This window comes from Perognathus longimembris, chromosome 26, assembly GCF_023159225.1.
Source record: "Perognathus longimembris pacificus isolate PPM17 chromosome 26, ASM2315922v1, whole genome shotgun sequence".
In the NCBI taxonomy this organism is placed as follows: Eukaryota; Metazoa; Chordata; class Mammalia; order Rodentia; family Heteromyidae; genus Perognathus; species Perognathus longimembris.
In genome coordinates, this window is record NC_063186.1 from 8,534,981 (window position 1) to 8,551,590 (window position 16,610).

The following is a 16,610-nucleotide window of genomic DNA, read 5'->3' on the forward strand; positions in this document are numbered from 1 at the left end:
GGCCCGCCCCCCTCTCCCCCCCCCCCCCCCCCAGGCCCCAGTCAATCCCCCGGGCTGCCCGCCCGCGGGAGGAGGGGCCGGTCCCGGGGAAAGGCCAGCAAGGCGCCAAGAGGGGGACAGGAGGGACCCCGACCCCTGGGTGGGAGGGATGAGAGAAGACACACGTGTGTGTGTGTGTGTGTGTGTGTGTGTGTGTGTGGTGGGGGTGCCTCAGGCCATCTCTGTGAACTCTAGTTGCCCCTTAACCCCTCAAACGCTTGGCCCTCATGGCCCCCTGAAGCCAGATTGGAGAGCTTTTGGCCAAGAGGAGTGGGAACAAGGGCAAGGACTCTGAGTGGACGGCCAGACATCAGGCAACAACAACAACAACAACAAACTATTATTATCTGGAGCCCGGTGCCCCTGGCTCACAACTGTCATCCTAGCTACTCCCGAGGCCAAGATCAGAGGATCCCCGTGGGAAGCCAGCTCCTCCTGCAAGAAAAGTCCATGAGCTGACCTCCTGTGGACCAGCAAAAAGCTGGACGTAGAGCCGTGGTTCAAGGGGTAGAGCACTCACACTGAGTGCAAAGGCTCCGTTCCAGCCTTAGGACCAACACACACGTATCTGTCATGTCTGGCCTGTCTCACCAGCCATTGGATGAAGGGGTTCCTGCATCCATTCTGCCTTCACCCCAGTAATCAAAAGAGTATGCAGCTCCAGGTAGGAGGAAAGGAGGGGAGACATGAGATGGTTCTGTGTCTTGCACTGCATCCTTCATTCTTTCTTGGGTTTTATTTATTTATTTTTTGCATGTGCTGGCACTGGGACTTGAACTTAGTGCCTGGATGCTGCTTGTTAGCATGTTTTGCTCAAGGCTAATGTTCTACCAGTAGAGCCACTGCTCTACTTCCAGCTTTTTTTATTGTTAATTTTTGTCAGCCCTGGGGCTCACACTTGGAGCCTGGGTACTGTCCCTAAGGTTTTGTGGTTTTTTTGGCTCATTGCTAGGCACTCTACCACCACTCCAGCTACAGCTCCACTTCCAGCTTTTTGATTGGTGATTAATGGGAGATAAGAGTCTCTGGGACTTAACTACTTGGGCTGACTTTGAACTGCAATCCTCAGATCTCAGCCTCCAGAGTACCTAGATACTATATATATATAGTGTATATATATAGTATATATATGTGTATATATATTGTGTATATATATATATGTGTTTATTTATTTATTTGGCCAGTCCTGGGCCATGAACTCAGGGCCTGAGCACTGTCCCTGGCTTCCTCTTGCTCAAGGCTAGCACTCTGCCACTTGAGCCACAGCGCCACTTCTGGCCGTTTTCTACATATGTGGTGCTGGGGAATCGAACCCAGGGCTTCAAGTATAGAAGGCAAGCTCTCTTGCCATTAGGCCATATTTCCAGCCCCTAGGATTATAGGTGAGCCACTGGTGCTTGGTGTATATCGTTCACTCTTTATTTCTAGGGTGTAGGAGATTGCCCATGGATGTAGGAACTGGGATTTGGTGCCCAGAAGAAGGGGCTTTGGGGGTAGGGTGTCCTTGTTCTTGGCTCCAATCCCATCTCAGAGGTGGGTGGCAGGCAGAAGGCCCAGGTCAGGCCTAGAGGGGGTAGAAGAGGCATTGACCTTTCATGTTAAAGGGGGGGGGGTGTTCTCAGAGCAGCTGTGCCTCTTGCTTTTCAGCCACTAGCTCTGATCCGATTAATCCCATGGCTTCTGCTCTTCCTATCCAAGCTAGACTTCTCTATACCATGTATGCCCCCTCTTTCCTGGCACCGGGGGTAATACTTTCAAAGGATAGGCCTCACCCCTCCCCTGCCTTGGGCTGGGAGTCAGGACTCTCAGAATCCAGGACTCCCGGATTCTTTCCCTGTTGACTCACAGTACCACTACAGCCAAGCCCTAACATGCCTCAGTTTCCCTCTGTTGTCACAAGGTAATAGCTCTGTTGTTTCCCTTGGCCTGAGGGAAAAGGGAAAATGATAGGCTAAGCTGTGGGACAAGGGTCTCGGTGGCAGCTGGGAGGGCCAAGGAGCCTGGAGGATGGAGGAAAAAAGGCACTTGGATGAGAACAGCTTTCAAAAAAAGAACCTTGAGGCAGGACCGGGAATGTGGCTTAGTGGTAGAGCGCTCGCCTAGCATGCACAAAGCCCTGGGTTCGATTCCTCAGTACCACGTGCACAGAAAAAGCTGAAAGTGGCTCTGTGGCTCGAGAGGTAGAGTGCTAACGTTGAGCAAAAAGAAGCGCGGGGACAGTGCTCAGGCCCTGAGTTCAAGCCCCAGGACCAGCAAAAAAAAAAAAAAAAAAAGAAAAGAAAAAGAAAAAAGAAAAAAAGGGTAACTCCAGTGGCTCACTTCTGTAATCCCAGCTACTGAAGAGGCTGAAATCAGAAGATTACAATTTGAAGCCAGCCTGGGCAGGAAAGTCCTTGAGACTCTTATCTCCAATTAGCTGCTAAGAAGCTGGAAGTGGAGGTGTGGCTCAAGTGGTAAAACATTAGAGCCATTTGCAAAGGACTGACAGCCGCCATCAGTGATTCTTTCTTTTTTTTTCTTCAGTTGTGGGGCTTGACCTCTGGACCTGGGTACTGTCCCTGAGTTCTTCAGTTCAAGGCTAGTAGTACTCAACCACTTGAACCACAGCACCACTTCCAGTTTTCTGGCGGTTCATTGGAGTTTCAGGGACTTTCCTGCCCAGGCTGGCTTTGAACTGTGATCCTCAGATCTCAGCCTCCTGAGTAGCTAGAATGACAGGCGTGAGCCACAGGCGCCCAGCTGAGCATCAGTAATTCTTGAGGGGCTAAGACTGAGTCAAGGTCACTGGGCATGTAAATATTGGGGTCCTCAGTCCAAAGTGGAAGGAGAAGTCGCTGGCTAGGTTGGGCTGGTGTCAATGTGGGGTCCCTGGGTCAGGCCGGTTGTGGCTGGAGGAGAGGCTGTTTGTTGTTGCTAAGCCTGGGCCCCCCGCCAGGGCAAACACAGCGCTGAGGCCTTTCCCACCACCTGCCGAATCTCCCAGCCCGGGGTGCAGGGACTGGACAGCTGTGCAGCCAAGATGGGGTTCTGGGGGGGCGGTGCCAGGCACACTCCCCCAGAGGCTGGAGGGGATACCTATGCATGCACCCCCCACGTGTTGGGGGCAGCTGTCTAGGGGAAGGGGGAAGCGTTTATCTCTCACATTGGCCCAGCTCAGGCCTCTCCTCCTCTAACTCCGCATCTCAAACACAGGTCCAGGAGATTGCCAGACGCGTGGAGCCGGATTTAGGGTTCGAGGCAGGTGCCTGCGCTCTCAGCCAGCTGGCTTCTTGATCCTCAGCCCCTCTCCAACCCCAGCCAGGCCCAGCGGAGCTCAGAACCGTGCCACCTCCATGCTACTGCTCCCCGTGAGTCCTAGGGCTTAGGGTCCGTTCCTGGTACCACCTTCTTGGCAATCCCCTGCTTGTCCTTCAGCACCTCTGAAAACCCAGCCTGAGCCGCTAGGAGACCCAGCAATTCCAGATCCCAATACCACAGTTAGACATCTGTGGCACCCAAGGTCCCAGCCTCAGTTCTCTCTGTGTGCTATCTGGGGGGTGAGCAGGGGAGGGGAGGGGAAGGGGGGCTCTGGATAGAAAAGGGCCACTGTACAAGCACTCCTTCCATTTCGCCTTCCCTAGCCTGCTGTCCCCCGGAGCTGGTGGCCTCTCTGCCAGGACCTGCTCCTCAGCCCTGGCAGGCCTACCCTCTCCCTTGAGATTTGGCCCCCAGCTTCTCTGGCCACTGAAGCAGCTTAATGAGTCCAGGTCACATGCATTGTACTACTGCCCACAGGGGAGGGCCCCCCCCCCCCGTGGTCATCCAGCCAGGCCCTGACGTCAGTGGCATTAACCATCCACCAGGCTTGTCTAATCTCTGGTCAGTGGCTGGGCCAGGTTCGTGTTTTCAGAGCCAGGACTGGAGATCACAGGGTCCCCCAAGGGACAAGGATGGTGGAGGCTAGAGGTACCCATCATAAATGCCCCGTACATGATAGGTGTGGTCACAGTTCTGACTCAGGGTCAGCTCTCTCTGGTCCTCTGCCCTGGACTGTGAATCAGCACCGGGTCCTCATTGATCCTGCTCCTTAGGGTGTTGTTAATTACACTGGTGTGGTGACTTTAGGAATCGGAGGCTTCTGGCACTGCCTTTTGTTCAAGGAACAGCCCATTAGCCCACCTTCCCCTCCTATTCTGGTTTCTTCCTTCTTTGTGTTGGTTCTGGCTACGGGGCTTGAACTCAAGACCTGGGCGCTTTTGTGCTCAAAGCAATCCCTCTTCCACTTGAGCCACAGTTCCATTTCCAGCTTTTGGGTGATTAATTGGAGATAGAGTCTCATGGACTTTCCTGTCCAGGCTGGCTTTGAACCATGATCCTCAGATCTCAGCCTCCTGAGTAGCTAGGATGACAGGTGTGAGCCACTGGTGCCTGACTCTAAACCCTTCCAGCTGTTCCAGCCTCTTATTATTTTTTTTTCCAGTCCTGGGGCTTGAACTCAGGGCCTGAGCACTGTCCCTGAGCTTCTTTTGCTCAAGGCTAGCACTCTACCACTTGAGCCACAGTGCCACTTCCAGCTTTTTCTGTGTATGTGGTGCTGAGGAATCGAACCCAGGGCTTCATGCATGCTAGGTAAGCACTCTACCGCTGAGCCACATTCCCAGCCTCTAGCCCTCCAGCCTCTTCTTATTCTTTACCCATATCTGTCCACTAAAGCCCTACCCTATCTGTGTGTGTGTGTGTGTGTGTGTGTGTGTGAGAGAGAGAGAGAGAGAGAGAGAGAGAGAGAGAGAGAGAGAGACCATACTAGGACTTGAAAGCTTAGTCTATTCTTTCTGTTTTCTTTTCTTTTTTTTTTTTTTCCACTGGTGCTATATCACTTGAGCCATAGTGCCACTTCTGGCTTTTTGGTACTTAATTGGAGTTGGGAGTCTTTCGGATTTTCCTGTCCCTGTTCATTTTGAACCTTGATCCTCGGATCTCGATCTCCTGAGTAGCTAGGATTATAGACATGAGCCACTGTTGCTTAGCTTTACTACTCCATCTTATCCAATAAGCATCTTGGGGAACAGACTGAGCTCAGTCACACCCCAGCCATCCAGCTGGGTCTTGTCTCACTGGCCTAGGCCTAAGGCTTCTAAATATCATCCTGTCAGGCTGTGAGTGTCCTGGGCTCCCTGACCCATTCAGTGTTTCTCCTGGGCTCAGGCCTAGGGCCTGGACCTTTCCCCCAGTGGCCCCAGGTCCTATGGGCTCAGCCCATTCAATACTTCTCTGGTCTGGTCTAAGCAGGTACTTGGTCCAACCGTCAACCACATAGACCCAGAACTCTGACACGGAGTTCCTCATGCTGAAGGCCTTGGTGTAAGGAAATAAGCCTCATCCTTTCCTTCTACACTGGTCCTCTGGGACGGGGTTGGGGGGGGGGGGGGATGTGCTCACCTTTCTATGTGTTTTTTTTTTCCTTGCCAGTCCTCCTGGGGCTTGGACTCAGGGCCTGAGCACTGTCCCTGGCTTCTTTTTGTTCAAGGTTAGCACTCTACCCTTTGAGCCACAGCGCCACTTCTGGCCATTTTCTATATATGCGGTGCTGAGGAATCGAACCCAGGGCTTTATGTATACGCCACAAGCACTCTTGCCACTAGGCCATATTCCCAGCCCATCTACGTGGTTTTTATGGAAGATTATAATGACAATTTTTCCCCCAAAGCAGATTTCAAAAATAGTATTGACGGGGGGCTGGGGATATGGCCTAGTGGCAAGAGTGCCTGCCTCATATACATGAGGCCCTGGGTTCGATTCCCCAGCACCACATATACAGAAAATGGCCAGAAGCGGCGCTGTGGCTCAAGTGGTAGAGTGCTAGCCTTGAGCAAAAAGAAGCCAGGGACAGTGCTCAGGCCCTGAGTCCAAGCCCCAGGACTGGCAAAAATAAAAATAAAAAATAGTGTTGACGATGTCTGTCTCCATTAAAGACGAGGAAATAAAATTAGATCAGGTACCTGTGGCTCACACCTGTCATCCTTGCTACTCAGGAAGCTGAGATCTGAGGATCATGGTTTGAAGCCAGCTCAGGCAGGAAAGACTTTATCTCCAATTAATCAACAAAATGCCAGAAGTGAAATGGTGAAGTGCTAGCTTTGAGGGAGAGGGTAGCTCAGGGAAGTGCACTCAGGGCCTGAGTTCAATCCCCAGGACTGGAAAAAAATAATATAAAATATAAATTAAAGTTTAACCACAAAAATGCTAGATCAGGGCCATTTTCTGATAGAAGAGGCCAATGATCCAATATGTATTTCCCAAGAACCACCTTGCCCTGTAGTGCAGGAGAGGACACTGTGCTTGAACCCTGATACATTTTCATTTTCTTTTTTTTTGGCCAGTCCTGGGCCTTGGGCTCAGGGCCTGAGCACTGTCCCTGCTTCTTCCCGCTCAAGGCTAGCACTCTGCCATTTGAGCCACAGCGCCGCTTCTGGCCGTTTTCTGTATATGTGGTGCTGGGGAATCGAACCTAGGGCCTCGTGTATCCGAGGCAGGCACTCTTGCCACTAGGCTATATCCCCAGCCCCCATTTTCATTTTCTTGTGATATTATTATTTTTGTCCTTGTCCTGGAGCTTGAACTCAGGGCCTGGGGGCTGTCCCTGAGCTATTTTGCTCCAGGCTAGTGCTCTACCCCTTTGAACCACATCTCCACTTCTGGCTTTTCTTTTTGGTAATTAATTGGGGATAAGAGTCTCATGGACTTTCTTGCCTGGGCTGGCTTTGAACCGAGATCCTTATATCTCAGCTTCCTGAATAGCTGGGATTACAGGCACAAGCCACTAGTGCCTGATGAGACACTTTCTCTGGAAGGAGCCTCTTCATGTCCAGCATTTGATAAAGAGACTCATGATAATTACATTCTACCCACCCACCAAAGGGGGAAAAAAAAGACAAAAACAGCAGGGGCCCTGTTGCAAAGATCTATCTATCTATCTATCTATCTATCTATATATATTTTTAAATTGCTGAGTCTGTGCATGTAGCTAAGGAAAGTGCAGATTATGCCTTGGCCTTGCCAGACAGAAGTCCCTTGTCCCCGGATGTAACACAGGCCAATTGCCTAAGCAAAGACTTGGGGTTTCATGAGGAAGCAGAAGAACAAGGCATGCAGGACAGACACAGTTTCTGATTATTCAAGCATGGTGCTTGCCTCTTCCTCCCAAGGAATCAGCCCCGAGGGTGAGACTAAGGGACAGCAAGGTCACCTGGATTTAGGGCACAACCTAGGCTTCTACCCTATCCTGAATCCTCTGCCTGGGGCTGATCGATCGATCGATGCTGGACTCTACCCCCAGCCACCCTCTGGACAGCTTGATTATTGGCCATAGCTGATGTCAACACCACCCTCCCTCAATATTTCTTCCCTGTGGCTGGTGAGCCATGAATACTGTGTAGGTGGGCAAGGTAGGGTATGATCTAAAGTCCAAGCACAGAAAGGGGAGACCTAGAGGGGGAAGGGGCTGGGGGGGGGATCCTCCTCTCCCCTCCCCCCGTATTTGAGGGAGGGATCAATTTATACATCCCCCTGGTACTCAGGGGTTTCCAGGTCTATCTCCTATCTCCTTACCCCCATCACTAATTTATCTATGCTGGGGTTTTCACAGACTAGGGCTAGCTTCTAGGAAGGGAGGTCAGCTCCTTGTCCCTTGGTAGGTGGGTGGGACTTGTCACATGGAAGTGGCAAGTGGCCCAGACTGCGGGGCCAAAGCAGCAAGCCTGCTAGGGAGGAGGGACCTAGGCTAGAGTCCTTCATGAAACCCTGGGAGGGAAGGGCTGATTGGTGAACCCAGACCCACCAGGTGAGTTGCGGCTTCTGGGGACAAGAGAACAGAAGGAGATTGGTCATTTGGGCACTGCTGAGTCACTGGGAGCTCCCCACTGCCCTGAGTCCTGCCCTGTCCTCGCTGGGGCTGGCTAACCTGGGTCCAAGAGGCCAGTGCAGCCAGGCGGTGAAGGGCCAGGGCTGGGGGTGGGGCCTGGGGCGGGTCTGTGCCTCAGGTCTCAAGGGCTTGGGATCTGTACCTAGCAGAACAGCAAGGCTACCACTAAACAAGGTCTCAGGGCAAGGGAGACCTGTAAAGAGAAAAGGGAAAAGAGAAGAAATGGCATCTCAGAGACTCCAAGTTCATAGGTTTATCCATTGAGTGTATAAAGCCGTGATACTCGGGGCTTGGAGGGGAATGGGACTTATTAGCTGGATGAGGGGTGGGGGTGGGGCCTGTGACACTGGGTGGAAGCTACTTTAGGGCCCCAGGGGGCTTCGGTAGAGACGGGGATGAGAGCACTAGCCAAGGACCCAAAGCATCAGATACCAAGTTTGCAAATCCTGGTCTCAGACCAAAAAAAAAAAGAAGAAGAAGAAAAGCAGGTGGGGGCAGGTAAAGAGTTGAAGGCGGGATTGGGGTATTGAGTTAAGGAGGGAGAGAAGGGAATATCTGGCCGGCCAGGACCCCCACCTCAAAAGAGACCGCAGTCTTTGAGGTTCTCCTTGATGATAATGTCGGTGACAGCGTCAAAGACAAACTTGACGTTCTGCGTGTCGGTGGCGCAGGTCATGTGCGAGTAGATCTCCTTCACGTCACGCCGCATGTTGAGCTCGAGGAACTGCACCTTGATGTAGTTGCCAGCATCCTCGTAGGTATTCGGTCCTGCAGCAGAAGGGGAGCAGGAAGCCCTCCCTGAGTTCAGGCCTTTAGGCCCCTGGCCCTGTGGGGAAGGAGTGGGACCTCGATGGTGGGTCTGGAGCGCCCCCTGGTGGTCAGGAGCCCTCACCGTCATAATCGGGGAAGCAGATGCTAAGGTGGGCCTTTTTGATCTTCTCAGAGAAGACGTCCTTCTTGTTGAGGAAGAGCACGATGGATGTGGTGGCGAAGTAGCGGTGGTTGCAGATGCTGTTGAACAGGTGCAGGCTCTCGTGCATGCGATTCTGGGGAAGGCAGCGGTGAAGGGGGACTGAGGTGCACAGCCAGCCAGATGGCCTTGAACTCATGCTCTCCCTTGCGGCTGTGAGCTACTTGGCTTGCCTTTTAGTTTCTTCTAGTCCTGGGGCTTGAACTGTGAGCGTGGGTACTGTCCCTGAGCTTTTCCTCTCCACGCTACTGCTACTGCTCTACCACTTGAGCCACAGCTCCGTGTTTGGGTTTTGATGGTTAAGTCTTGCATATTTAGCTGCTTAGTCTGACATTGAACCTTGATCCTTAGATCTCAACTTCCTAAGTAGCTAGGGCTACAGGCTTGAGCCACCAGTGCCTGGCTGTCCCTTAGACCCTTTCTCCCTCCCTCCCTCCCTCCCTCCCTCCCTCCCTCCCTCCCTCCCTCCCTCCCTTCCATTCCTCCTTCCTTTTTTTCCTTTTCCTTTTTTTTTTTTTTTTTTTTGCCAGTCCTGGGCCTTGGACTCATGGCCTGAGTACTGTCCCTGGCTTCTTTTTGCTCAAGGCTAGCACTCTGCCACTTGAGCCACAGCGCCACTTCTGGCAGTTTTCTGTATATGTGGTGCTGGGGAATCGAACCCAGGGTTTCATGTATTAGAGGCAAGCACTCTTGCCACTAGGCCATATCCCCAGCCCTCCTTTCTTTCTTTCTTTCCCTTCCTTCCTTTCTTTCTTTCCTTCCTTCCTTCTTTCTTTCCCTTCCTTCCTTCCTTCCCCTTCCCCTCCCTCCCTCCCTCCCTCCCTCCCTCCCTCCCTTCCATTCCTCCTTCCTTTTTTCCTTTTCCTTTTTTTTTTTTTTTTTTTTGCCAGTCCTGGGCCTTGGACTCATGGCCTGAGTACTGTCCCTGGCTTCTTTTTGCTCAAGGCTAGCACTCTGCCACTTGAGCCACAGCGCCACTTCTGGCAGTTTTCTGTATATGTGGTGCTGGGGAATCGAACCCAGGGTTTCATGTATTAGAGGCAAGCACTCTTGCCACTAGGCCATATCCCCAGCCCTCCTTTCTTTCTTTCTTTCCCTTCCTTCCTTTCTTTCTTTCCTTCCTTCCTTCTTTCTTTCCCTTCCTTCCTTCCCTTCCCCTTCCCCTCCCTCCCTCCCTCCCTCCCTCCCTCCCTCCCTCCCTCCCTCCCTCCCTCCCTCCCTCCCTCCCTCCCTCCCTTCCTTCCTTCTTTCCTTCCTCCTTCTTTCTTTTCCTTCCTTCCTTCCTTCCTTCCTTCCTTCCCTTTCCTTTCCTTCCTTCCTCTCTTTTTCTTCAAGGCCAGTGCTCTATCACTTGAACCATAGTTCCTTTTCCAACTTTTTTGATAGGTAATTGGAGAGAAGAGTCTCAGAGACTTTCCTGCCCAGGCTAGCTTCAAACCACAATCCTCAAATCTCAGCCTTCTGAGTAGCTTGGAGTATAGGCGTGAGCCACAGGTGTCCAACACAGCTTTAGCTTGCTGGCTAGGGGCGGGGGGGGGGGGGGGGGAGACGGGACACACAAATCTCCCATCTCCGACTCTCCCCAAACTCCTCCTCCCCCTTGAAGCATGCGATCCCTGCTGGGTAACTCACCACTTCATCATCCTCCACCAACACCATGTCGTAGGCGCTCAGGGCCGCGATAAAAATGATGCACGTCACACCTTCGAAGCAGTGGATCCACTTCTTGCGTTCAGAGCGCTGCCCTCCGACGTCAAACATCCTGCCGGCAGTGGGGATTTGAACCTACACATCTGAGCCCCTGCCGGTGCCTACAGTGACCTCCTCACCTACACTGGCTGAGGAGCTATCAAGTGGGACTGGCATCTTGAGGAGCTAGACCTTTTAATTTATTTGTTTGTTTGCTGGCAGAGTTAAGGACCGAGGTCTTGGAGCAGTGAATTTGGTGGGGGGGGGGGGGGTGTATACGGATGCGGGACTCTTACCTGAAATGGAGGTCCTTGAAGGAGAACTGTGTCTCAATGATGCCGGTGGTCTTCACACGGGAACGCAGTACGTCCTGCTCGGTGGGGACATAGCCCGGGGTCACCAGGCGCTCCAGGTCTGAGAGGTAGCTGAGGAAGACCCCAGGGTATGAATAGATGACGAGGAAGGGCACAACAGGGCTCTACCCAAGCTCCTGCGCCCTGTCCCAGCACTCACTAGCCAGCCGAGTCGTTGAGCTGGTACTCGGAGGCACGATCGAAGCAGGCCTGGATGCCCGAGTCCTTCCACAGACGCTGGATGATGTCTGACATCTCCTTGGGCATCGTGCCCTCCTCGATAGTATCGGCCATGTGCATCAACTTCCGTGCGTCGTCCTGGAGGGATGGAGGGGGGGAGGGGTAGGTCGTGAACCATGGATCTGGGCCCAGCCAAGTGCTTTAGCATCTCCCCCCACCCCGGGGGGACCCCCATGAACCCATCTGCTGGCCCACCTGGCGAGCTGAGTCTCCATACTGGATGTTGAGTGTGGTCATGGCGCGTACAATAGCCAGAATGGATTGCAGTGTGTTGCCATAGATGATGGCAATGAACTCGAGACACTCTTCCAGGGAGTACCCGTCCTGGTGGATAATTCTGCAGTCAACGGGGAGCACAGTCAGAGCGTCATGGGTCAGTGGTGAAGACCAGACCCCCTGCCCCCATTGGCATGCATGCACCCCACCCTCCCAAAGGGAGTCTCTAGATACCAGGGACAACTCACTTCATCTGCTTGACAATGGTGCTCTTCCCAGATTCACCAGCACCTGAAAGGGGAAGCGGGGTTCAGCCTGCACAGACCCCCTCCCCGCCCCCACAAGGAGATCTAAAACACGAATCGGCTAGGTTGATCTGTAGCCATGAGGCGTGGGGTGCCAGTTAAACCACGAATGACACCCACCCTAACTCCCACCTGCAGCTTATTGAGCAAAACGTTGGGGGATGTTAGGAAAAGAACGAAAAGAAGCTGAGCAAGGGAATCAGAAACTTCTGTGCTCAGCGCTGCAGAGGGGTGGGGATTCCTGAGATTCTAGGGAACAGGGCCTTGACCCAAAAGAAATCCTAGAGCGCCACTTAGTGGAGCTGTTTGGTACGACATGCACAGGCTGGTTTGAGCTGGGGCTCAACTAGGAAACCCAACCCAGGGGCTGGGAAGGTGGCTTAGCAGTGGAGTGCTTGCCTAGCATGCATGAAGCCCTGGGTTCGATTCCTCGGTAGCACGGAAAAAGTCAGGAGCCCAGGCCCTGGGTTCAAGCCCCAGGACTGGCAAAAAACAAAAAACGCTCATGTCTATAATCCTAGCTGGTCGATGAGATCTGAGGATCACGGTTCAAAGCCAGCCCAGGTAGGAAAGTCCATAAGACTCATTGTCTCCAATGAGCCACCAGAAAACTGCAAGTGGAGAGCTCAGGGATAGTGAACAAAAGAACTCAGGGCAGGGCTGGGAATATGGCCTAGTGGCAAGAGTGCTTGCCTTGTATACATGAAGCCCTGGGTTCGATTCCTCAGCACCACATATATAGAAAATGGCCAGAAGTGGCACTATGGATCAAGTGGCAGAGTAGCTAGCCTAGAGCAAAAAGAAGCCAGGGACTGTGCTCAGGCCCTGAGTTCAAGGCCCAGGACTGGCCAAAGAAAGAAGAACTCAAGGACAGGGCTCAGGCTCACGGACAAGCCTCACAACTGAGAAAAAAAAAACAAAATGTGTGTGTGTGTGTTACCTGCACTCTTGCTTAGTTTTTGTTTTTTTGCTGCCACTCTACTACTTGAACCACACTTCCACTTCTGGCTTTTAGCTGGTTAGCTGGGAGATAGGAATTTCTCTGATTTCTCTACCCATCTCCTGAGATTTGAGGTGCCCCCAGCCCTCAGCAGCCCCTTTGCTTTTCACCTGAAGCTCCTGGAGGTCTCCTAGAGGCTCAGAAGGGAATTAGCGCTTTGGGGTGTGTGTGTGTGTGTGTGTGTGTGTGTGTGTGTGTGTGTGTTTGAGAGAACAGAAATGACATTCCCTTTGAGCCTGCACTTGAGAGGCTATTGGGCACTGTTAATGGGATTTCCAGCTTAGCCTCTCTTGTCTTCCTGCTTGGGGCCCTCCCTGGCTTTAGACCTTCTCTACCCAAGCTTGCCCGGGACCTGGAGACTCTGAATGGAGCCTGTTTCATCCTCCAAAAGTAGCTCCTTCCTAGGTGCTGGGCAAGCCCCCCTCAGATCCTGAGCCTTACTGCCACATCCACAACTAGAACTAGAGGAAGCACAGACAGGGGGAGAGTGTGCTTGAATGGACACTTGCACAGAGGTGTGCTTGTCACACACTTCTTTGGGGGAGAGATTGCCCCCCTGGAGATTCTTCCTGGGAAACCCCAGAGCTTGTGACACCCCCACCTGTCAGTTCTAGGTCAGGACACAGCCTCGCTCCTTTTCCCACCTCACCCCTACTTCCTGCCTAGCCCCATGCTACAGACACCCCCCCCCCGCACTGGGCCCGTCCACACCCCTACCCAGCAGCAGTAGCTTCACTGTTCGAGCATCCTTCTCAGCGTCTTCTTTCAGCTTCTTTTCCAGCTCCCTGGAGTGCTTCTCTTCGGCACTGGCCCCGGCCCCCATGGTAACAGCAGCAGGCAGGAGGACAGGGTGAGCTGGCGCCTCTTCCGACGGAGGGGATCGCAGGAGCCTGGCTTAGGCCAGCCTCCGGCCTCCCCCAGACACCTCTGCTGGCCCCCAAGATGCCTGGCAGGCAACTGGCTTGCCCCAGACCTGTGCAGGGCCTGGTGGGGCTGCTTAGTGGGATTTGAGAGCTGAGGGTACCCCAAGACCCAATCAGAGACAAGGACAGGTGAAGCCAGCTCAGCCCCCTCCAACCTTCTAATCGGGGTGGCATGGCCTCAATCCCTTTAACCGCTGACTCTGCACCCCTTCCACTCCCCCCAAAAACAATTCCAGGAGAGGCCCTGGGCAGCCCTTCCCCTGCCCTACAGCAGGAGATATGTTCAAGAGGATTGTGAGGACGAGGGCCTCCTCCCCTAGGGCTGGCAGGAGGGGGAAGCAAGCCTGGTGCACGCTGCTCGTGTGTGTGTGCACACACACTAGTACTAGGATTTGAACTCAGGGCCAGAGTGCTCTCTTAGCGTGTTTTGCTCCAAATTGGCATTCTAACACTTCAGCTACTTGATCGCTTCTGTTTTTTGGTGGTTAAAGATAAGAATCTCACTTTTTGTTGTTGTTGTTGTCCAGGCTGGCTTTGAACTTTGATCCTCGAATCTCAGCCTCCTGAGTAGCACCGGGCTACGGCACTGCTCCTTAACTCGTAAGCTCACACTGGCCCTGGGAGATGAGCGCCCCTATCACCAGCCCCACTTTACCGATGAGGAATCAGAGGCTCACGCAGTCACGCAGCAGGCAAAGGACTGGTGGCTCTGGGCCTGGTGGGAATCACAAAGAAAAAAACGTCGACTTCACACTTGCCCCATACCCCCTAGCTGGATCTGACCCTGACCAGGGCTTCTATACACTTCTGATGGACTCTGGACGTGTGCACATCTGCTATACGTGCCTAGGTGTCACCAAGCAAGGGGATGGCCAGACGCATTTTTGCACATGTGCACTTGAGCACTGGTAAACTTCCAAGTGCATGGTTTTTCTGTTTGTTTGTTTTGCTTGTCCTGGGGCTTGAACTCAGGGCCTGGGCACTGTCCCTGGGCTTCTTATACTCAAGGCTAGCGCTCTACCACTTGAGCCACAGCGTCACTTCTGGCTATGTATGTGGTACTGAGGAATGGAACCCAGGGCTTCATGCATGCTAGGGGAGCGCTCTACCACTAAGCCACATTCCCAGCCCTGCATGTACTTTCATATGTGTTCACATGCCTTTGTATGAATGTTGATGGGCACACACACACATATATGCACACAGACATGTGAGCTAGAGATAAATTGGTGCTAGAGATAAATGCTAGACAGATGTTTGACCGCAGAGATACATCCTTAGCACCCTGTGAATTTCTCTTTCTGGCTATGTGTGCGTGTGCATGAATTTTTCAGTGCTTGGGTAGGGTCCCATGTGTTTGTGCATGTGTCTGAATGTACAAATGTGTACACGTATAACTATTGTGTGGCTATGAATTTGAGCATGTGCACTTTTTTTTTTTTTGGCCAGTCCTGGGGCTTGAACTCAGGTCCTGGGCACTGTCCCTGGCTTCTTTTTGCTCAAGGCTAGCACTCTACCACTTGAGCCACTTGGGCCACTTCTGGCTTCTTCTGTTTGTGGTACTGAAGAATCGAACCCAGGTCTTCATGTATGCTAGGCAAGCACTCTACCACTAAGCCACATTCCCAGGCCAGAGCATGTGCATTCTTACACATGCACACACACGTATGTGCGTGTGCATGTGTGTAGTGTGTGTGTGTGTGCTGGTTCTTAGGTTTGAACTCAGGACCTGGGTGCTGTCCCTTTGCTCAAAGCTAGCACTCTCCCACTTGAGCCACAGCTTCACTTTCAACTTTGGAAATAGTCTCTCAAGGATTTTCCTGCCCAGGCTGGCTTTGAACTGGGATCCTCAGATCTCAGCCTCCTGAGTAGCCAGGATTACAGACGTGAGCCACCAGCACCTGGCTTCTGTTCTGTTCCCTGCTGATGTTCTAGGATCCGCTTTGTGGGTACCTGAGCACCTGCCGGCCTCAGCTCTGGGTCTAGAGCTCTGCTCACGTGCAGCACATTGATGGAAAATGGTTCAGCCTGAGCTGGGTGCTGAGCTCTCCGACTCTAGAGATTTCTCTCCATCTCACCGGGAGTCCCTTCAGCTCAGGCTCTCAAGGTTCTCTACTAGCTGGGTTTCTTGCCTGGAACCTAACAGCCTTTGAGTCCTCAATTCTGCGGCAGACTCAAGAAACCACAAGGGGGTGCCAGGGCCCCACACACTGAATGGTGGTGTGGAAAGTAGACACTGGTTCCTACCACAGGCTGGTAGCTTTGATGTTGGGGTGGGGGGCTGGGAATGTGGCTTAGTGGTAGAGTGCTTGCTTAACATGCATAAAACGCTGGGTTCGATTCCTCAGCATCACATATACAGAAAAAGCCGGAAGTGGCACTGCAGCTCAAGTGGTAGAGTGCTAGTCTTGAGCAAAAAGAAGCCAGGGACAGTGCCCAGGACCTGAGTTCAAGCCCCAGGACTGGAAAACCTCAAAAACAAACAGAGTGAGGCTGTGCCATCTGTACCACTTTCAGTCTCTGGGCTCCATCCACTCCCAGTGCTCCCCCCGACTCCGACATTGTAGGTGGGTCCCAGAAGTCTTTGCAGCCTTTCACACTGTTTAGGGGCTAGGGTAGTGTGGGAATGAACCTAGGCTTGCTAAACCACACCTGTTTTCTCTGTTCTGCTTATTTTTGTTTGCATTTATTCGGTCGTGTGTGTGTGCGCGCTCGCACGCGCGTGCAGGCACGCCAGTGCCGGGACTTAAATTACAGGCTTTATGGTTTCACTTGATTTTTTTCCACTCACAGCTGGCGCTCTACCACTTCAGATACACCTCCACTTCCAGATTTCTTGCTGGTTAATTGGAGATAAGTCTCTTGGATTTATGTCTGCCTGGGCTGGCTTCAAACCACAATCCTCAGATCTCAGTCTGCTGAGTAACTAGGATTATAGATGTGAGCCACCAGCGCCTGGCTGGATTATTTTTGAG

The 16,610-nt window shown here is 52.7% G+C and overlaps 1 protein-coding gene across 1 annotated transcript; it reads right to left on the minus strand.

Annotated features, from left to right (window-relative positions):
* Positions 1-8,218: 8,218 nt before the first annotated feature.
* Positions 8,219-13,812, minus strand: Gnat1 (G protein subunit alpha transducin 1). Its single transcript, XM_048334969.1, has 9 exons — positions 13,614-13,812; positions 13,430-13,567; positions 11,656-11,698; positions 11,387-11,528; positions 11,112-11,269; positions 10,895-11,023; positions 10,542-10,671; positions 8,832-8,985; positions 8,219-8,707 (listed from the first exon to the last, which is right to left on the minus strand). Exons 1-9 carry the CDS (start codon positions 13,807-13,809, stop codon positions 8,517-8,519), a joined length of 1,281 nt encoding a protein of 426 aa, XP_048190926.1. The 5' UTR covers positions 13,810-13,812; the 3' UTR covers positions 8,219-8,516.
* Positions 13,813-16,610: the final 2,798 nt, after the last annotated feature.